The sequence below is a fragment of the Drosophila ananassae genome, chromosome 2R (assembly GCF_017639315.1).
Source record: "Drosophila ananassae strain 14024-0371.13 chromosome 2R, ASM1763931v2, whole genome shotgun sequence".
Taxonomy (NCBI): Eukaryota; Metazoa; Arthropoda; class Insecta; order Diptera; family Drosophilidae; genus Drosophila; species Drosophila ananassae.
The window spans coordinates 11,162,559-11,183,153 of record NC_057928.1 but is presented as its reverse complement, the minus strand read 5'-3'; the positions used below and the strand labels follow the sequence as shown (position 1 = coordinate 11,183,153).

General features: G+C 40.1%; 8 protein-coding genes across 10 annotated transcripts; 5 read left to right on the top strand and 3 right to left on the bottom strand.

Moving 5' to 3' along the window:
- The first annotated feature begins 8 nt into the window (after positions 1-8).
- Positions 9-751, top strand: LOC6493482 (biogenesis of lysosome-related organelles complex 1 subunit 4). Its single transcript, XM_001957807.4, has 2 exons — positions 9-233; positions 289-751. Exons 1-2 carry the CDS (start codon positions 102-104, stop codon positions 673-675), a joined length of 519 nt encoding a protein of 172 aa, XP_001957843.1. The 5' UTR covers positions 9-101; the 3' UTR covers positions 676-751.
- A 1,222-nt stretch (positions 752-1,973) lies between these two features.
- LOC6506455 (stress response protein NST1) lies at positions 1,974-3,912 on the bottom strand. Of its 2 annotated transcripts, XM_032453814.2 has the most exons (3): positions 3,762-3,912; positions 2,868-3,541; positions 1,974-2,741 (listed from the first exon to the last, which is right to left on the bottom strand). In XM_032453814.2, the coding sequence occupies exons 1-3, from the start codon at positions 3,771-3,773 to the stop codon at positions 2,081-2,083; spliced, it is 1,347 nt and encodes a 448-aa protein (XP_032309705.1). In that variant the 5' UTR covers positions 3,774-3,912; the 3' UTR covers positions 1,974-2,080. The 2 variants fall into 2 exon arrangements, with proteins under 2 accessions (XP_032309705.1, XP_001957844.1); XM_001957808.4 differs by having other exon boundaries at positions 1,974-3,541; positions 3,762-3,911.
- Positions 3,913-4,547: 635 nt separating this feature from the next.
- LOC6493483 (MIP18 family protein galla-2) lies at positions 4,548-5,239 on the top strand. Its single transcript, XM_001957809.4, has 2 exons — positions 4,548-4,765; positions 4,819-5,239. Exons 1-2 carry the CDS (start codon positions 4,645-4,647, stop codon positions 5,166-5,168), a joined length of 471 nt encoding a protein of 156 aa, XP_001957845.1. The 5' UTR covers positions 4,548-4,644; the 3' UTR covers positions 5,169-5,239.
- A 140-nt stretch (positions 5,240-5,379) lies between these two features.
- LOC6506454 (mitochondrial inner membrane protein OXA1L) lies at positions 5,380-8,299 on the bottom strand. Its single transcript, XM_001957810.4, has 4 exons — positions 8,161-8,299; positions 7,204-7,349; positions 6,041-7,118; positions 5,380-5,981 (listed from the first exon to the last, which is right to left on the bottom strand). Exons 2-4 carry the CDS (start codon positions 7,285-7,287, stop codon positions 5,797-5,799), a joined length of 1,347 nt encoding a protein of 448 aa, XP_001957846.1. The 5' UTR covers positions 7,288-7,349; positions 8,161-8,299; the 3' UTR covers positions 5,380-5,796.
- Positions 8,300-11,359: 3,060 nt separating this feature from the next.
- Positions 11,360-12,079, top strand: LOC6493484 (larval cuticle protein 2). The gene is made up of 2 exons (XM_001957811.3): positions 11,360-11,494; positions 11,566-12,079. The coding sequence occupies exons 1-2, from the start codon at positions 11,483-11,485 to the stop codon at positions 11,974-11,976; spliced, it is 423 nt and encodes a 140-aa protein (XP_001957847.1). The 5' UTR covers positions 11,360-11,482; the 3' UTR covers positions 11,977-12,079.
- A 1,267-nt stretch (positions 12,080-13,346) lies between these two features.
- Positions 13,347-14,028, top strand: LOC6493485 (larval cuticle protein 2). Its single transcript, XM_001957812.3, has 2 exons — positions 13,347-13,441; positions 13,511-14,028. The coding sequence occupies exons 1-2, from the start codon at positions 13,430-13,432 to the stop codon at positions 13,919-13,921; spliced, it is 423 nt and encodes a 140-aa protein (XP_001957848.1). The 5' UTR covers positions 13,347-13,429; the 3' UTR covers positions 13,922-14,028.
- A 1,287-nt stretch (positions 14,029-15,315) lies between these two features.
- Positions 15,316-16,192, top strand: LOC6493486 (larval cuticle protein LCP-17). Its single transcript, XM_001957813.4, has 2 exons — positions 15,316-15,674; positions 15,752-16,192. The coding sequence occupies exons 1-2, from the start codon at positions 15,663-15,665 to the stop codon at positions 16,103-16,105; spliced, it is 366 nt and encodes a 121-aa protein (XP_001957849.1). The 5' UTR covers positions 15,316-15,662; the 3' UTR covers positions 16,106-16,192.
- Positions 16,193-16,201: 9 nt separating this feature from the next.
- Positions 16,202-19,564, bottom strand: LOC6506453 (diphosphoinositol polyphosphate phosphohydrolase 1). 2 transcript variants are annotated; one of them, XM_032454007.2, is made up of 5 exons: positions 19,240-19,564; positions 18,828-19,089; positions 18,157-18,255; positions 17,941-18,096; positions 16,202-17,873 (listed from the first exon to the last, which is right to left on the bottom strand). In XM_032454007.2, the coding sequence occupies exons 3-5, from the start codon at positions 18,253-18,255 to the stop codon at positions 17,595-17,597; spliced, it is 534 nt and encodes a 177-aa protein (XP_032309898.1). In that variant the 5' UTR covers positions 18,828-19,089; positions 19,240-19,564; the 3' UTR covers positions 16,202-17,594. The 2 variants fall into 2 exon arrangements, with proteins under 2 accessions (XP_032309898.1, XP_001957850.2); XM_001957814.4 differs by having other exon boundaries at positions 18,828-19,564.
- Positions 19,565-20,595: the final 1,031 nt, after the last annotated feature.

Here is a 20,595-nt window from a genome sequence, read left to right as displayed (position 1 = left end):
GTCCTAACGCCTTGAATATTTTTTTCGAAACGTGTGTACACATTGTTCCATCTGTTGAATTGTTGATATTATTTGTTTAATAATAAATAAAATCGTTTATAATGAATAATGTGGCTCACGACTATGCGAAAATCATACAGAGCGCCGATCTGGAAAAGGAGATAAACCCGCTCTGCACGAACATCGATGATATGCTGGCTAGACTGGATGAATTTGAAACTTTGTTGGCTTCGGTTGGTAAACAAGACGAAGATTATTGTGTTTTATTATAAGATATCTATCTTTTAGGTGCGTGCCGAGTCCAACGGAATGATGGCTAATAACGTCTGCAGTATCCTAGCGTTTAGCGAAAACTTTGACCAACTACGAACAAGGATCGACAGCCTGGAGCAGTTCGTGGGATGTGTCAGTACCAATTTGGGTGAAGTGGAAAGAGCTGTGGACATATCCGAGGAGGAGCTCCACGTCACGGACTACAGCATCAAGGGCTTGCTGATCAAACCCTTAAAGGCGAAGCTCACTGCCAGCGATTCGTCCAACTCCTCCGGCCAACCCAGAACTAACCTCATAGACGGCCAATTCCAGCCCGTGAAAGTCTACAAATCCGATGATTATTTTGGAAAGGTCGAGGAAGAAACACCGGCGGAGATGATACTGTCAGGACAATTAGATTAATAAAATTATGTTTTTTGTTTTATTAGAAAATGTGGTTAATATTAAGGGGAATAAAGAAACTATAAATCTAGCAAAAGCTTTGTTTTCATTTAAATTATATTCGATAATTATCGAATTGAAAAATTTCGAAAAATGGGTCCAAATTTTATTGCCCCGTTTTTAATGAGAAAGAAACTACTCGGAGTTCTAAGATCGGGAAAGTATAACATTTATGGATCTTCCAAGTATTAGCAGAGTTATACACATTTTTCCATTACGAAAATCCAAAAATTGGTCTAACGTTTCTGGTACTTTTTAACTTGGCCAAAATCGAAACTTTTCAATCACTTCTTGTTTTATATCTTAACTATTTTCCAACCGATCAGTAAACGGAATACCATTTATGAATCAGAGATCTAATCCGCATCAATCTGCGTTAAAAGTTTAAAAAATTCGAGGTGTAAAATTTTTTTTATCATGATCCCCTTTGAAAAATATTGTAAAATTGGTCAAAATTTTTGTTGCCACCTTTTGATTGAAAATGAAGGTACTCGAAGTTCTAAGATTGGGAAGGTATGACATTTATGGATCTGGTAGTATCCAAGTATTAGCCAAGTTATAGACATTTTTCCTCTAAGAAAATGGAAAAATAGTAACAACCTCTTTGACATAATGCATATCGTAACTATTGTGAAGCCGATCGTAGATCGAAATACCAGTTGTGAATCAGAGAACTTTTCCCCCTCGATCTGCACTCAAAGAAATATCTGAATTAGAAATTTAAAAAGAACCAAATTTGGTTTCATTTTTGGCCAAAATCATGATGGTACCCCTTCGGTTTAGGGGAGCATAAAGGGTATAGAGCAGGTGAAATTATGTGTGGAGATTTTTTTGCTGTTGGCCCGTGTAATTGTCCGCCAGCGCAGGTCCATAAATATTTTTCTATTAATTAGCAGAGAAGTTGTCACGTAAACTTGTAAATGATTTTTTTACGATTCGCAAGCTGTAAAATCGCTCTAGTTGGTTTGCTTGGGAAAATCCACCGATGATTTTTTTCTATTTAAAAAGAATTAACGTGAATACATTATTTTGTTACATTTTTTCAACAAGTACCTTATAAATATTAGCTTCAATTTAGGTATATGTCAGGGAATCAGCAAAACTAATTAGTTTTATAAACTTAAAAACCAATTTATAGATATTCATTCTTTTAAAAACTTCCAAAAGCGTCTTTGGAGTAACTTTCCCCAGTAGATATCCGACCATAACTCTCCCTTATTTATATAAAATATTATTATTATTAACAAAAAACAGTGATGTAAGCGTGTAAACATTTTTTAGTTTATTTTTTTAGTTTCGTTGACTTAAAGTACGTGACGGTCCAATTAACAACTCCGTGTCCGGAGATCAGGCCTTGGCTTTCCCCTCATTCCTCAGCCTTGTCATCATCCGCAGCCTTGTGGATGGCCGCCTCCTTGTGGAACAATTCGGACACTGGCTTGGCGGTGGGGCGGTGCGAGGCAGGGGGCGTGGTGCTATCTGACTTGGCTTCCGCCGGAGTGGTCTTCACCTCAGTGGGAACGGGAATATCACGCTGCCGGCGCTGTTCTGCCTTAAGTCTCGCGGATAGTTCATCGGCACGCTGGGGGTTGTAGTTGAGGAATTCACGGGCCACTACACTATCCGGTTTCTGGATGGTCTCACGCTTCTCCTTCTTGGGAGAGACGACTAGGCCGGGAGCGTTGTAGGGCAGACGCTGGGGCTCGTCCTTTCCCTCTTGGGAGTCCTTCTTTTCCTTAGTTTCCACCACAGTGGTCGTCTTCTCGTTATGTCCCTCCTCGTGGTGAGCTTCCCTCTTGCTCTTCTTAGTCTCGGGCAGCACGCCCGCCAGTGCAGCTACACTGTCCGAGGGAGGTGCCACAGAAGGAGCGGATTGGGGAACCTCACCTTTGGGCAGCTCGCCGATCAAAGCCACAGGAGTCTGCTTCTTTTCGATCTCTTTGGTGTTCCTCTTGTGCTTGTTGAGGCCCTCATTGGCCTTTACACTATCGGGCTTTTCATGTGGCTCCTCGCTGGAATGATGATGAAGCTGCTCCTGAGCCTTAACACTATCAGGCTTTTCTACCTCCTTGGTGTCCCTCTTGTGCTTGATGAGTCCTTCGCTGGCTTTAACACTATCAGGCTTCTCATGAGGCTCCTCCCTGGAATGATGATGAAGCTGCTCCTGAACCTTGACACTATCAGGCTTCTCTGCCTCCTTGGTATCCCTCTTGTGCTTGATGAGTCCCTCATTAGCCTTTACACTATCTGGCTTCTCATGTGGCAACTCGCTGGAATGGTGATGAAGCTGCTCCTGAACTTTGACATTATCGGGTTTCTCTGACTCCTTGATGTCCCTCTTGTGCTTAATGAGTCCTTCGCTGGCCTTAACACTATCCGGCTTCTGGAGGGGCTCCTCGCTGGAATGATGATGAAGCTGCTCCTGAACCTTGACACTATCAGGCTTTTCTACCTCCTTGGTGTCCCTCTTGTGCTTGTGGAGTCCCTCATTGGCCTTTACACTATCCGGCTTCTGGAGGGGCTCAAGGCTGGAATGATGATGGAGCTGTTCCAGGACCTTGACACTATCAGGTTTCTGGATGGGCTCCTGGCTGGAATGGTGATGAAGCTGTTCCCGAGCCTTCACACTATCCGGTTTCTGGTGCTCATCGCGCTTCTGCCGATTTTCAGCTGGAACATCCTTAAGCAAAACGACTTTCTCCTCGGGCTTCGGGTCACTGATCACGTCCGGACTGATGGGACTGGGACGGGATAGACCCACTGGGGACTCCTCGATGGGGGTCAAGGGAGCCGAGTGGCAGATAGCCACCAAAGCCAGGAAAACAATCTAGAAATAATTGAAGTAATTTATTAGTTTAACTTTTTCCTTTTTTTGGAAATAAAATGGAAACCCATTAGTCCTCATATAGTAATCCCATTTTTGTATTATTTTTCCTTTTATCTTTTCTATGTCTTTCCATAATCGCAATAATGATTTGAAATTTTTTCTATATTACAGTTTTGTAACCCCATTGTTCCCGAGTTTCCCATTTAAAATCAAGACTTACTGCCGATTTCATCTTCTGGGGACTGGAGATGTTAACCGCTTGGAAATTTCACCCAAACTGCTGTTGCCCCCTTGGAGGCGAGCCCATTTTATTGGAGGCTTCTCCGCCGGGGCTTGCTAGTGCTGCTGACCAGTTTGTAATTCAGTGCTAATTGCCGCTAGATGCTAGATGCACGCCAAGTGCGCGAAACCCGTTCGCTATGTAAATATCTCATATATTGATAAGTCTGACTAATTACAACCCGAGGAAATCACAGCCAAGTTCGCCGGCTACTCAAAAATACAAAAAATTCGAAATCTAATAAAATAAAGTCGAGACTAGACAGCAAAATGGGATCAAGGCGTAGTCAGTCAGCTCAGTTGGTCCATGGACGGACTCACCGCATCTGCCGTTTATTTAGCACAAAGTTGCAAAAATGCGGATGATCGTCGGGTGTCGAGGGGATGGAGATATTTTAGCTTGACTTAAGTGTCTAAACATTGGGGTAGCTAATTCGCAGACCACATAAATATGGATAGCGGAGCGTTTATAATTGCGCCCTTTACGTAAGCTGACAAGTAGGGGCGAACAAGTCAATTTGCTGGTAGATTCCAGGAACTGTACTTCACTTTAATAGCCTTAATGTGATGGCTCCAAGCATTAATCGTTTTGAATTAAATTAAAATAGAATTAGAAAATCTAAACTGCTTTAGGGTCGTAAAAAATAGCATTGCAATGAAGGCATTTCAAATTCAAGATATTTTCCCGCTTCAACAGTGTTCACACACCCTTTTAGGAAAGCAATTCCGTTTAGGTATTTTTATTTTCTTGCGTGTGGACACATAGTCTCTTATTTACGTTTGTTTTCCTGATTACTCCAAGAAAAACGTGTAAATAATCTACAATGCCTACAGAAATAGAGAATATTAACCCCAATGTTTATGAGAAAATCAAGGAGAGGCAGATTACAGCCAATGACGAAGACGAAAACGTATCGGATCCCTTCGACAAACGAGAGATATTCGGCAAGTCCAAGAAATTCATTTCCAAATCCTCCATCTAACGCTTATACTTTTAGACCTTATCAGAAATATCAATGACCCAGAGCACCCGCTGACCCTGGAAGAGCTGCATGTCGTCCAGGAGAACCTTATCCGCATAAGCGATGGACAGAACTCGGTTCACATTAATTTTACGCCCACGATTCCGCACTGTTCGATGGCCACCCTAATTGGTTTGTCCATTCGGGTCAAGTTGCTCCGTTCACTACCGCCGCGCTTCAAGGTAACCGTAGAGATCACACCTGGCACGCACGCTTCCGAGCAGGCTGTGAACAAGCAACTGGCGGACAAGGAACGAGTGGCTGCTGCCCTGGAAAACAAGCACCTCGCCGAGGTGATAAACCAATGCATCTCCGCCCGGGGTTGAATTTTAGTTTTCATGTTTAATGTTTCTCACGTTGTTTTAGAAATAATAACTTGGATTTTGTAGATTTTTAATCAGGATGGCTTTTTTCTTAAGGAATCGGTTTCTTAAGGTTTAAGTACAAATCAAATGACACTGTTTTTAAAGATGTTTTAAGAGTTCCTGAGAATATTACTTTCATTTAATCCTGACTTTTAAACAAATAGAACTAGAATAGTATGATAGATTTCCTATATTTTCCAAGATGTTCACGATAGATGTACTAACAAAATTAATCTTATATGTGTGCTGTAACAATTACTGAGATAATCACTAGATAATATCAATTATTTTAATAGTTTCAATAGGTTTTAGCTTCCGTAAAGATTTTATAGTTCCACTTTACAACGTAATTATCACGCCTTTCCCCATTAATCTTTGAAATTAAAATGGAACTCTTGGTTTCAGTTAAATTCAGGTCAGTTTTTTGTCGCAGCGTTAAAATCTCTGTCATAATGGTATACAAATTTTTATATTTTAGTCGCAAAACTTTGGAGTTTGGTGCAGGTGAAACTATCATCTAAATGGTTAAGTTAAACGTAACAAGACACAGCGCTCGAGTCCTGGAACAGACGGCGGGGGAAACGATCAACTATCGCTGCTTATTGGGAGGCTCCTTTAACCGCATGTGTGGGTCGACATTGACAGACTTCGCTGTTTTGGTTGGATCGAATTTGTACGTCTTGACGAGTGGGCCCTTGCCTGCCTTGGCGAATCGGATCTCGTCCAGCCTCTGCCGCTCCTCGATTTCCTTTGAGATCTTCATGTTATCCCAGGCTGAAAAAGGGGAAGAAATTCTTTAATCTGATGCTGCACGTAAATTGTGTTCTACTTACACTCCTTCATGCCTCCGACGAATCCTTTCTTTGGCGGCAGTGCACTGGGCGCGTGTGTCAGCATCTTCTCGATCTTGAAGTAGTCTCGAACCGAGGGGATCCGCAGCAGGGCTACTTGGCCTAACGAAATAAAATTGCTGCATGCCCAGTATGTAAGAATCGCCGCCGGGAAGTTCATGGTGAATGGGAAGATGACGATGGGGAGGGCACGCAGCACATACTTCATGGTGTTCATGTTGGCGGCGGATAGCCGAGCCGAATCCGTTCCAATCTCAATGGTCAGGTACAAGGTGGCACTTGTTATCAGCGGCAGTAGGTAAAGGGGATCCGCTAGCGTGAGATCCGTGAACCAAAACAGTCCTCCGTCGCGCATCGAATCTACGGGGGTATTGGCCATCTGGCGCAGGCCCATGAAGAAGCTGATGAAAAGTGGAGCCTGTGCCAGCGGGACCACCATATTCTTCAGGGGGTTGACGCCTTTCTCCCTCATGAACAGCATCATCTCCTGGGCATATCGGGCAGATTCAATGGCATTGCCCGATTGCCTAGCCTCTGTCATCTTCAGCTGAAGCAACTGCATCTGTGGCATGTTGTTGTTCATCTTGGCTGAGTTCCTCTGGGCCAGAATCACCAGAGGGAAGATAATGGTACGCACCACCAGGGTACCAACTGCGATGGCCCCCCACCAGGGCAGCTCCCAGGTGCAGTGCAGGAACTCCATACAATTCTGCACTATGCCCACAGGCGACCAGCCGCCCAATCCGATCGAGGCGAATGTTGGCTCTCCCGACGCGTTCACCAAGTTGACCAATTCGACAGCGCCATCAACCAAAGAGGGGGGAGTGGGCGCAGCGGGTATATCAGGTAGATCCACCAGCTGAGTTGAGGGCACTGCTTCCAAGTAATCTGCGCCACCCGTTCCGCCTGATCCAGATGCAGCGCCGGCAGAAATCGTGACTCCCCCACTTGCGAAGCGAATCTGTCGAGGACTCAGAGCGAGCTTGGAGGAGATTAGTGGCTGATCACATGTTCCGACAAGCCTTTGCAAGTGAAGCTCCCTTCGGTTACTAGAAGAGTTCTGAAAAGAGAAGTTTTCATTGAACACCGACTCCAATTCCTCGAGAGATTGCAGGTTATGTCACAGGGTCCGGGCTGCGACTCACCTGTGTAGCCAGGCGACTGGCGGCGGAGTTGAGGGCAGCGGCGCTGTTCGCCGTCCTCAAAAGCTGCATCCTGTGGGCCAGCATCCTGTGTATTGCGCTCTTAAATTTAGTTATTTCAAATCCTCAATTTTATCGTCGCCTGTTTTCTAGGGTTGTTGATAATATAAAATCAAAATACCAATATATCGATATTATTTGCATAAAAATGATAAGTTTATATCGCGGTTTCAAAAATAGAAAATTTCGATGATATTTTTTTTTTATTTTCTATTTAAGAATTAGTCTTGAATTCTTTGCGACTTAAAAAGTTCAGATTTAAATATATTTAACAAAAAGACTTTTTGAAACAAAAGCAAAAGTCTAAATCAGATTTTCCCAAAACTGCATTTTTAGACTCGGTGTCACAGATTACTTAAAATCTAAAACTTAACTGAGTGGATTTAAATAATATTTAGTCAGACTATTAGAAAAAAGAATTATCTAGTGATTTTAACGATTTATGTTTATTTTGTTATTATAATTAAGCTAAATATTTTTTATAGCAAATAGGAAAAACCATTTTAAAAGTCTGTCAATTTGGTAAGTGTTTAAATTTAATTTTGCCTGTAGCCATGAAAATCCATATTCTAGAACCAGATTCAATTTTTAACCGTTTTGTACCAACCGATTCGAGGCAGCGGCAGCGATATTTCAGTGTGACCAGCTACGGTTGTTTACAGCAAAGAGGCGCGAAAAATTTAAATTTTGATAAGAAATTTTGATTTGTTATATGTTTTTATATGAAAAAGAATAAAAGGAGGAACTAAATCGTAATAAAAAATACTTTAAAAACATAACAGATTTCTTATTCCAAATCAAGATGTATTCCAAAAATTCGATCTCTTTCGAGAAATGATCTTTTCTTAATGCCTAGTATGAGAATCTAAAAGTAATGTTTCTTAAGCATTTTAATCTTACAAGATGTATAAAAGTCCAGGTTTTCTTATCGACACTCTCTTGTTATTGTGTTTACTTTTAAAAACTTTGAAAAATTTGGATGGTTGGAATTTGATGTAGACTCTAAATTTGATTTGAATACCCTAGTCAGTGACAATAAATAAAACGCTAACTTAAATAATAATTAATCATATAAAAAAAAACCTCTTGACGAGGTAAAATACCGGTGGCAAACCTGCATGCAAAACCCAAAATATCTGTTATCAATTTTGGTGACAATATTTGAATTTGTTTTATCAAACATATTCTTGTTCGGCACGTGCCTGATTTTTTTCAAATTTTCAACACTTTTATTTCAAATTTTAGGCATTTTATTTAAAGTTTCCCACACTTTTTTTCAAATTTCCATCACACGCAACGCCCCAGATGCAAATATGTAACGAGAAGTTACCGACTTGGCCGCCATTAGTCGGCGGACCATAAAGTCATTTGTTTTGCCAATTTTATGACATTTTGGCACTTCCCGGAAGGCCAACAGGTTATCCACGGGATAATGTTAAAAGTCAACCTGACATATTTGGCATCTGAACTGAAATGTATCAGTTTCAGGGAAATTAATATGCGTATGATTTCAGACCAATTAATTTGCATTTAATTTGATTCCCTCTTAGATGAGGTATTCATTGTTTGGACAAATGCCAACCATTTAAAGAATTTTGATATTAGGTTATGGGTGTTTTTATAATGAATAAATTTGAATCGAATAAATATTGAACTATGGAAAAAATTAAAATTAAACATTCAAGATTTCCATATTATAAAGTTATTTGTTTGGTAAAAAAAGAGTATCACGCGTATCGTTCCTCTACAAATGTATTAATTTCTTATTATGAATTCGATACAGTTTATTTTAGGATTGGCTTGGGAAAAATAAATTATATATTCGTCTCGTTTTTGGCTGACAAAACTTGCACCAATATCGACGCCCTCATCTGCATAAACTCAAACCGAAGATTATACGCATTCGACCCAGCAAATCGGTGTGAATTATGGAAACCATTGACGCAGCTTGGCTAAATATTATATTATTTAGAAACTAGTTTATTAAAGTTGAATGTGGTTGCTGACTGATCGGTAGATGCATCTTTTTGAATGCCGAGGCGAATACAAAAGATAATCGCTATTAAGTAGTCACTCACATGAATCAAATGTCTAATTTTGGAGACATCGAACTAGGACTTACCCTTTCTTCAAGCCAAGTTAATACAAGCTTCATCCGCTCCTTTTTTCGGAGATATACTAACCAAAATCCCAACTTGGAACTTACATCTTTCGGAAAATGTTGTTTAATTTATTTAAATTTATTCCCAATTTCGTCAAACTGCCAAGGCTGACGTTGAGTGCCCATAAAAAATCTGGTACATAAAAGTCCAATCACTCCTAAGCCGCACTTTTTAAGGTAGCCTTCCAATAAAATGGAATTAATTAGCAGCATTAAATCAATAACCATAATCATAGTTCACCGCTTTGCATAATTATGGGAATATGTTTCAGGGGATGCCCCGACGACTAGTGACGACAGCAACGAAAAGGGTGCTAAATACATAGGCCATGTTCAAGTGGTTCTCAGAAATCATCACCGGCTTTTGGCCAAGAAATCAATAAATCTTGTGAACATCTTCGACATGTTACCAAGTTATCGAAGCCCACAGATCAAATTAACATTTCCGATCAAGCAGGCCAATAATTTCACTTTCTGTGGGTGTCATAAAGTTTTGTTTTACGATCGCCGTGTTCTCGTCGAATCTCTTTCAAGGCCAGACCCCCCAAGTTGATTTATTTATTTGATAAATGTTAGAAACTATCAACACAGTGGGCCAAAATAGGCAATTAAAGGAGAGTTTCAGTAGCAAGTCAGACACTTTTATTTGATTTTTATTAAGATCGTTATCACTATAATCTTAATATTTTATATCCTTCATTGGCTTATAATATAATTATGAAATGTATATTAATTAGTTCATGATACAGATCAAGACAGCTTATATAAAAACATAGGAAATAGATCTTAATTTAATCATTGATTATGTTTTTAGAGACTAGATCTTGTTTAAAATGCATCAAACCTTTTAAAAGAAGTGTATAAAATTCTTTAGAAAAATCACAGACTGTGATCTAATCAGATTTTAAAGAATTCCAGTAAAAGTATCCATTAAGTTATGATATTTGATATTCGATCTATAAAGATTTGAATACTAATTGAGCTTCCTATTCATAGCTGATAAAAACGGGTGGCATCCCACCGTGCTAGAATATTAAATTTGAAAAATCGCATTAAAGGTGCCGCTGGTGACACGAGACGTTTTGTCGGACTTATGCGGTTGGGGCGAGGCTGCTGGCAACGGGTTAATCCTGTTTTGATATCTCACTTGGAGTATTAACTCAGTTTTATGGTCCAATTTGTTAAACGCACACATTTCAGCGCCTCGCAGGCAGGCAGAGATTACAAAAAATAAAAAAACCTTATAAGGTTGCTTGGAGGGGTCGGCGTGGTACTAAACTGGATAAAAGTTAATATTGGGCAGATCAGTGTGGAACCATAAATTATGCTAAAATTGTATCGGAATACATATATTTCAAATGCATTTAATTAAGACTGCCTTTTTTGGGTGTGCCGAAAGTCAAACCAGAAACCAGACACTACCCATCAGCGACTGCAGACCAGACCTAGACTAAGCTCCGACATTGACATTGCCGCATGGGGCGATGCTTTTAACTTTTGCTCTTTCTGGAACCCATACAGGTACACCAATGGTTGGAAAAATAGCAAACTAAACTAGATTGATACAATATAAGCTCATGGAAAAGCTTATGAAAAATTTATTCGTTTAATCTCTTCCTATGTCTTTAAAGAAACTTTTCCTACAATCATTCAGATAGTTTTCATATTGTAGAGTTCCACCATCTAAAAATTCTACAGACCGTCATAATAATTTCAGAATTTTTTTAACTATATCTTTCTTCTCTAAAAGGTTTAATTTTTTGTCCTGTATCGTATGCGAGACGCATGGTCTCGCAGCTTGAAGTGACTAAATACTAAGAGCCGGAGTTAGTGCCGAAGTCGATGCCGGTGCGTGGCTCTTAAGCCGCTCGTGGCGCTCTAGTTTGGCCAATTTTGGCTGGTTTTATTGTTATTCAGATGAGTTTCCTGCAGTCGGGCGTAAAAGTTGTTTGGGTGGATCGGCTATGGTGTCGAGAATTCGTATAAAAACATTTGCAATCCGCCACAGAGTCATCATTCAGAGTCGTCTCTCAGTCTAAGACAAGCTCCAATCTACACAAGATGTTCCGCTTCGTAAGTTGAAAGGATATAAGGGAATATAAAGGAATAGAGTTATATTTATATTATTTTTTATGCATTTTTAGATGCTCATCGCCTCCGCCGTCTTGGCCTGCGCTTCCGCCGCCGCCACCTACAGCCAGGATGCCTCTGCCTATGTGGTCAAGAGCGGCGCTGACATCCAGCCCGAGGGCAACTACAACTACAACTATGAGACCAGCAACGGAATCGCCGCCCAGGAGTCCGGAATCGGAGGAAACCACGCCACCGGTGGCTTCTCCTGGTACTCTCCTGAGGGTGAGCTTGTCCAGATCTCGTATCTGGCTGACGCCAACGGCTACCAGCCTTCTGGAAACTGGGTGCCCACTCCTCCCCCAATCCCAGCTGCCATCCTGAAGTCCCTGGAGTACATCCGCACCCACCCCCAGTACGTTGAGCCTGCCCAGCGTTCCTCTGGATTCGGACGTGCTGCTGCATTCAAATCCATCGTCGGTTAAATTTTTAGGTTAGCGTTGTTTGTAGACCGTTTTGAAAGCTTTATTACAGTTTGTAAAATATTTTGATGAAAAGTTAAAATAAATGAAGAAGTTTAGAAGATAATTATGTTGTATGCTTTAATTTTTATTTCACTAATCAAAGTAACACATTATACTTTTGGGAAGACCTTCAAGGACATACCTTTTTCAATTAATCAGGATCACCTCGATCCTGGTGCCGTATTCGATCAGGACTCGATCATAAGCATGTCCAAAGCGTCGGTCCGTGGTTTACAATGGCCCCAGCGATGGTCACATTATAGCCAATTTTCACCCGATTCTTGAGCAGAGTACCTTAAACGATTTCTGGATATATTCTCCATCAATCTGCATCAAAATCTAGAAATAAAATATTTTTTAGATTTTTCTTCAAATTTTCTAGGGGGTTGCCTTCAAAATGCATGGGAGGGCAATTTGGGCCACAGCGATGGCTATATCTTAGCCAATTTTCACCCGATTCTTGAGCAGAGTACCTTAAACGATTTTTATATAGATTCTCCATCAATCTGCATCAAAATCTAGAAATAAAATATTTTTTATATTTTTCTTCACATTTTCTAGGGGGTCCCCTTCAAAATGCAAAGAGGGGCTAAATGGCCCCCAGCGATGGCTATATCTTAGCCGATTTTCCTCCTTCTTCAGCGGAGTACTTTAAACGATTTCTGGATAGATTCTCCATCAATCTGAATCAAAATCTAGAAACAAAATATTTTTTAGATTTTTCTTTAAATTTTTTACAGACTTTTCTTCCAAATTTCTATAGGTAACTTTACGAAAATTGCTAAGTAAGCAAAAGGGTAAAAGTGTAATGGGAAGGAAACTAAGAGCCTATGCGGATTGCTGTTATACCTTCAGCAATTCACATCTGAACACTTTAATATAAGGAATACCTTATAAGTGTTGCTGGAAATAAACCAGTATATTTATCTCTGACATTGACATTACCGCATGGGTCGACGCTTTTGACTTTTTCTCTTTATGTAAGCCCACACATGTGCATCCAAAGAATTCCAGAAACATCAACTGTTCCCATATTTTGTATATCCTGTTTAGAGGGAATGCAATGAGAATTCATCAATATACATAGTTCTTTGCCAGACTATTCATTATTTCTTCATAATATCTTATGCGTGTGTCTCCCAGCTTGAGGTGACCACAAACGAAGAGACGGAACTCGTGCCGAAGTCGAAGACGAAGCCGGTGCGTGGCCTCTCAAGCCGCTCTAGACGCTCTAGTTTGGCCAATTTTGGCTGGTTTTATTGTTATTCAGATGAGTTTCCTGCAGTCGGGCGTAAAAGTTGTTTGGGTGGATCGGCTTTGGTGTCGAGAATTCGTATAAAAACATTTGCAATCCGCCACAGAGTCATCATTCAGAGTCGTCTCTCAGTCTAAGACAAGCTCCACTCTACACAAGATGTTCCGTTTCGTAAGTTGAAAGGATACAAAGGAATCGAAGGAATAGAATTAAATTTAAATTATTTTTATGTAATTCTAGATGCTCATCGCCTCCGCCGTCTTGGCCTGCGCTTCCGCCGCCGCCACCTACAGCCAGGACGCTTCTGCCTATGTGGTCAAGAGCGCCGCTGACATCCAGCCCGAGGGCAACTACAACTACAACTATGAGACCAGCAACGGAATCGCTGCCCAGGAGTCCGGAATCGGTGGAAACCACGCCACCGGTGGCTTCTCCTGGTACTCTCCTGAGGGTGAGCTTGTCCAGATATCGTATCTGGCTGACGCCAACGGCTACCAGCCTTCTGGAAACTGGGTGCCCACTCCTCCCCCAATCCCAGCTGCCATCCTGAAGTCTCTGGAGTACATCCGCACCCACCCCCAGTACGTTGAGCCTGCCCAGCGTTCCTCTGGATTCGGACGTGCTGCTACATACAAACCCTTCTTCGGTTAAATTCTTAGGCTAGCGTTGTTTGTAGACCGTTTTGAAAGCTTTATTACTTTTTGTAAAAAAATGTTATTGAAAACTTAAAATAAATGAAGAAAATGAGAAGATAAAAATGTTCTATGCTTTTCCTTTTAAATATGTCATAAACTTTTGAGACACAACTTTGGAAATTTTTGAAGTGGAAGACCAATTTGTATAAACATTGAATATTTTCTAAATTAAAAATAATATGGTCGTAAATATAAACAACAGCATGATACTGCTTTTAGATGAGAGAAAATGTTTCATATGAAACGTTTTTTACCAACCTGCATTAAAATAAACAGGAAATGATCTAATCTTTGCTTGTTTTGGAACTAAATAAACTAAAAAAATCAAACTCTGAAATTAAACATAACAAATAATGAGCTTCACCCAAGTCATTCTCTTTGGGATAAAAAAAGATTCTATTAGGAGTTTTTTTTTAATTGCTTGTACCGTCCTTTGTGTGTTTTTGAATTTCACTTTCTTTTGGTTTTTTAATTAAGATTATTTTGATCAAACTTGTAATTATGCTATCAATTTTAATCTTTGTATCTTCAAAACATTGCTTTTTGTATACTTTGCAGTATACCTTTAGGATTTGAAAATATACATAAGTCTCAGTTGTTACCTAACCGCTCCAAAAAGTTGACAAAACTTAAGAAATAATTTAAGATTTATTTTAAAAATGTAAACAAAAGAAACGGAGAAACAGTGCGAATTAAATTAAAAATTAAAATTATGGTTTAAATGATAAATGACAGCCAGTAAAAATTTAATACTTCAGTTCCATCATGTGCCTCATAAAAGTGGAATATACTAGGCGTATACGTGATTTGTTAGACATAAGAAGTTGTTTTGAAGGGTTTATTGATTCTAGAGTGGAAACTCCCTGCAGTAAAAGACAACCCCTGCCTCTATAATTTAAAAGATTTGAAAATCCAGGTCCGGGCCAGATTTTAGAGTCTGTTGCTGCCGCTGTCAACGCTGTTTCCAGCTGCGACGGTTGCTAGCATTCATATTCGCATTTGCATCTCATTAACAACAAAAGCCGCTAATCGAATGACAGTCTCCAGCGGCTCTTGGCGCCTCTGCCTACTGGACATACACTGATTTTAGTAGAGGATACAGGTGACTCCATCAGCAGGTTAATTAATCCTCAGGACAATCCATCTAACATCTCAAAAATGGCTTAATGAGTAAAGTTTCTTATTAAATAAGTGCTATAATAAAATTTAATTTTATTTTAAATTTTATAATTACAATCAAAAGCGTATTAAAACTTCGGTGAAATGATTTTTTACTCGCCTAATTTGGCTAACAATTCATATATTTATTATGAATTTAAGTCAAGATTAGATAGAAAAGAAGCATTGTGCGTTTTTTAGTAAATCGCGATCGTTGATCTGTGATTTCTGTGGCGCAGATAAGAAGAATGCCCTATAGAGTCTACAGGTGTAGAGGTTACAGAGCACCTGGGCACCGTAGAAACCATAGACAATAACAAACAGAGCTATTAAACGAGGAACGCTCGTAAAACTCGGTCAAATTCATATTTTGAGATGCGCGAATTAAATTAATAATTCGTGGTAGGACGGAGTCACCTGTTTTAAATGTGTTGTAGGTGTAGGTCAGTGATCGGTTCAGCAGTGGGTATAAAACCATCGGTCGCCGGATTTCGAAACCAGTAATCACTAGCAACTGCAACTAGCTAAAAAGCCTCACAATGTTCAAGAGCGTAAGTTATATCACTGCGATCCGATAATCACGATAATATGTAGACCGAGTTAACAACTTCTTCCTTTTGCACCCAAGGCGCTAATCATTTCCCTCTTCCTGGTGGCCGCCGTCCGATCGGCCGATGAGTCTCAGGCAGAGATCACCAAGTACCGCAGCGAGGTGAAGCCGGATGGCAGTTATAGCTGGGAGTTCGGTACCTCCAACGGCATCGATGCCCAGGAGAGCGGAGTGGGCAGTGCCTACGCTGCCGGCTCGGTTCAGTACACGGCTCCCGATGGCACTCCCATCCAGCTGGAGTACACCGCCGACGAGAACGGATACCAGCCCAGAGGTGCCCATCTGCCCACGCCACCTCCGATTCCAGACTACATCCTTAAGGCTCTGGCCTACATTGAGGCTCATCCCTTTACCAGGATCCAACTGAAGTAATAGTTTAAGTTACCTGAAAGAAAAATAGTTTTAGTTTAGCCAAATTCTGTAAAAAAAATAATAAAATTTAAGACTTTAGAAATGAGATACAAAATGTTGTCGTGTTTTCGTTTTTATTGATTGTAAATCATTGTTTAATGGCAACAATTTGTGATATAATTTAGCGTTCCGATAAAAGTTCCTTTTGCCGGGCTTTAGTTTGCAACTAAAACACAATTGATAGTTTGGAAAAATCATAGATTTAACTGCCAGACTTTGCTTCCATTGAGCTTTAATTAAAATTTCGTTTGTTGCGCGCTTTTCAAGTGCCAAAAAATCATCAAAAAAATGTCACATAAAATTGTTCATCAACTCGTATGTATCTTGTATCTCTTAAATCACATTACATTGAAAACATGTTCCTCCCATTTGCAGTGTTAATATTATTGTAATCGTAATTGTTAATTGTTTTCATTTTGTTTTCTGAAAAGTACAACGTGCACATATCTTGGTAGTTGAATTAGTTCCTAATATGTTGTTTGCTGGCTTCTCTAATTTCTCTTTTCGCTTTTTTTTGTTTTTATTATTACAATAAGTTAACGTTTATCTTTATATCCCCTGTTGTAACTTTTTGCATAGGCAACTGTTGTTATTTTATTTAATGAACTTTAATGATTCCCTTTCTTCCATCTGCTGTCGCCAAGTGCTTCATAAATCTTCAGCAGATTAAGAACGAAATTCTTGGGTAGCTACATAGTTCGGCCGACATATTTCTGCTTTAAAATATTTTATTCAGATAACCATGGAGGCGGAACTATATAGCTGAACCGAAATTGTTTCGTTAGTCATCGCTAGTTAGGGTTACATTTTATTGTTTAGGCCGCTTAGCATAATAACAAAAGTTTTACGATAGCGCTTGTTGAATCATTATCCAATTTTCAAGTAAGATGCCTTTTGAGTAAATTATAAAAAAGAGTAGAAAAATCTAATAGATATCGTTTCTCCTGGTTTCAGTTATCTAGTTTTAGTTTCGTGTTTGCAAAAAGTGCTATTCGCTCAAAAATTATTACATGTCCATTTTTTGTTTTTTTTTTTTTGTTGGTTTTGTGTTATAGATATTGAATTACATAGTTATCGCATAGCATTGATCGAGTAGCGTTTCTGCTTCCTTCTCTTCCTCCCTAACTTCAATCGCTCTAGATAGAATACGCACATAAATTTAGATCTCATTACAATTACTAAAGACATGAATGAACGCATTGACTTAAACTTAAACGCAAATGGGGCTATGTGGGGGATGCGGGGTAACATAGATTTCGCTTAATCAAAATAATCTAGAAGACTGCCTGTCTATTTGTAAATTTCCGAAAATGTCAAAAATGTGTATGGGGCGGGGGGTTGGTTGGTTAGCATTGTTTTTTGTTTTGGATTAGTTTTGGGTTAAGTGTGGTGTGTGTGTGTGTGTGTGGCTTGTGGTGTGTAGATGCATGATTTCTGCTCTCTGCTGTCTTTATGCCGTGGTGGGCGACGCGGCCGGAGTGGCGGCATTGGTCAACTTGGGCGGATGAGTAGCGTTCACCACGCGATTCGTATTGTCCAGTGTCTTCGAGTGCTGCAGCTGCATCAGATAGTGCTGTTGAGTGGGCTTGTGCAGCGCCAACTGCGACAAGGCGTCATCGATGGTGAACCACTGGCGCTTACGGCCGATGCTGCGCGAGTCCTCCCACTCGTCCAGCTCCTGGGTCACATTCATAACAAAGACCTCGGTGCGATGCATATGGTCGTTGTTCTGGAGGTTAATAGTCACATTATTTGTAATACATTAAACATTTTAGTGTCTGCTACTCAAAACCAACCTCAAAAACTCCTAGGCAACGACCTAGATCGCCAACTACGCCAGCCTCTTCAAGGACCTCGCGCACGGCTGTAACCGAGGGCTCTTCCTCGGGCTCCACGCCGCCTCCTGGGACGATCCACAACTCCGGACGACGAGAGGAGGTAACCAGAAGTACCTGTTAAGGCAAAGGCAGCTGAATGTATCATAATGTGACCTCTGTTTCCTGTCCACTCACCTCCGCCTCGTTCTCCGACTTGACACAAATGCAGGCAGCTCGTCGCCTGAATCCATCCTTGTCGTAAATACGAGTCGAGTTGGGCTTCTCCTTGACCATCTGAAAATGGAGGAAGAAAAATTACAATCAGCTCACTCGTGGGTCTTAATTTAAGGCTGAACAATCCCCCATGATTTAAACTCAAATGTGTGGTTGTAGAACCAAAAATACCAATAATTATTGCTGATAAATGGCAAAGCTGTTAATATATAATTTTATAGCCCGACGCCTTTAATTTGAATGTGCGCGCACATGAGAATCGTGATTCCGGCCTTATCTGATGCGATTGTGTCCCACAATCGGCAAATTGCAGCGCCGGTCCGTCCCGTCCGTGCTTATCAGCCGGTCTTCCTCCGGTATACTTAGGTTACGGTGCCCGGTTTGCTTTTGCGGAACCGTGTCCCCCATGAATGGGGTACACATATGTATAGGCGATCTGGGGGGAGGGCATGCTAGACCCACAATTAAGTTAATCGACTTGGTTGGAGGACATACATATGCTTGGAAAACCTTGCTTTCTCTTTGGAGAATGGCTAGTATTTGGGCTGCGTTTGAAAAGCTTAGCACTGACCCTATTTTTCCGAAAGGGTATGTTATCTTCGGTGCGGTAGGTGGCTCTTATTGGTACTTACTTTTGCTGTGTGTGTGAGAGTATGTGTGCGGGGAGCCGGTCGCTTTGCTGATGTTTCTTCTGCTTTCTGCCGATCTCGTGCCGCCTTTTTTGCAGGTGCTGCTCGTTTCTCCCACCCCTCGCACCTTTCTTGTCGCAGAACACAAAGGGAATTGGCGAAAAGTGCACAAACAAAAAGCCAAAGACGACAATTTCGCGCCGTACGTCACACGAGACCCTGTACTAGTGTTGGTGTCGGTGTGCGTCAGGTGTGTTGGTGTTTGCTGGTGTTTGTGTTGGATGGGGGGGAAGGAATAGGGGGGTTGGTCCGGAGAGAGAGGGAAAAGCGAGAACAGAAACTTGTTGAAATTAAACGAGAAGAACAAAAATGAAGAAGGAAATAAAGCGCAGACAGGGCAGAATTATTTAACTACTTTGCAATGATTGCATGTTGTTGTTGGTTGGTTGTTTTGGTTGTTGTATTGGTTTTACACGGGAGTGGTGAAACGCGATTGTGTGTTGGTGTGTCGGTGTTTGTGTGGGTGGGTGAGTGCCGCAATTAGTCGCCTTTTTTGTCCTCGAAACCCAAAACCGAGATCCGATTTTCGGTCTCAGCTCAAGTTTTCACAGTTTCACAGTTTCTCCTCCTTATCTCACGTTTTTTTGTTTTCGATTTCCATTGCCTTTGTACATTCGGTTTCTGTTAGCATTGTCCAAAACTGGCACTGCCGAATTTAACAACACAGCCGGCTAGCCGGTTGCCAACACTATTCAAGTCATTAAGATTACCGCCAACTTCATTAAACTTAAATTTATATTTACAATGAATTAAAAAAGAATTTATACACCTAAAGCTTATGGTTTTATTTTAAATCTATTGTTTGATTAGCAGCTTGGATAAAACCATGTTCATATGGTTTTATAAACCACAAAAAATAATTGGATCTGCTCAACTTTTCCACAATAGTATTATAAATTTAAAACCCATTAAAAGGTTCTTACTTTTCTATTTTTCATTCAAATTTCCCTCGATACAAGAAAAAGCTAACAAATTTAAATTTTGCAATACTTTTCAGTGTGCCCGCCTTTTTTGGTACACGCCCTCTATCGGAGTTTACTTCTCAACTTGAGTTTAACAAAAATGCCAGAGGATGTCGCCGAAAAATTTAAATTAAATCGTTAAAATATAAAAAATAAACTTTAAAAACGGTTTAAAATAAAATTTGTTTTAATTTAAAATTATCGTAGAATGGTTGATTAACCTATCTCAATCTTCTATGCATACCCTTGGATTGTACTTTTGGTCAAAGGTGTGCAACGCAGATGGATACATCTCCTACACTATGAACTATATATATTCTTGATTCTTCTGATACTCATGTCAAAATAAAAAAAAAAAATATTTTCAAAAATAAAAAAATCCATGGAAATCATGGAAGAGAAATATGGTCCCCAACGATGGCTATTTCTTGGCCAATTTTCATCCGATTCTTGAGCGGAGTACCTTAAACGATTTCTGGATAGATTCTCAATCAATCTGCATCAAAATCTAGAAATAAATGGAGGAAAAAATAATTAATTCATTATTTTTTTATTAACAAATTAATAATTAAATTTGCCAAAAATACCAAATAAAAAAGCGCACTCCCAAATTCAAAACAAATATCTATTGTTATTATTAAAGCTTTGGCTTACTTAAACAACTTTAAATACTCTTAAAGCTGGTTGCATGAACAAATCCTTTTGACTTACAATTCCAAACTTCCCCGAACAGTCGCACATTTTTGAGT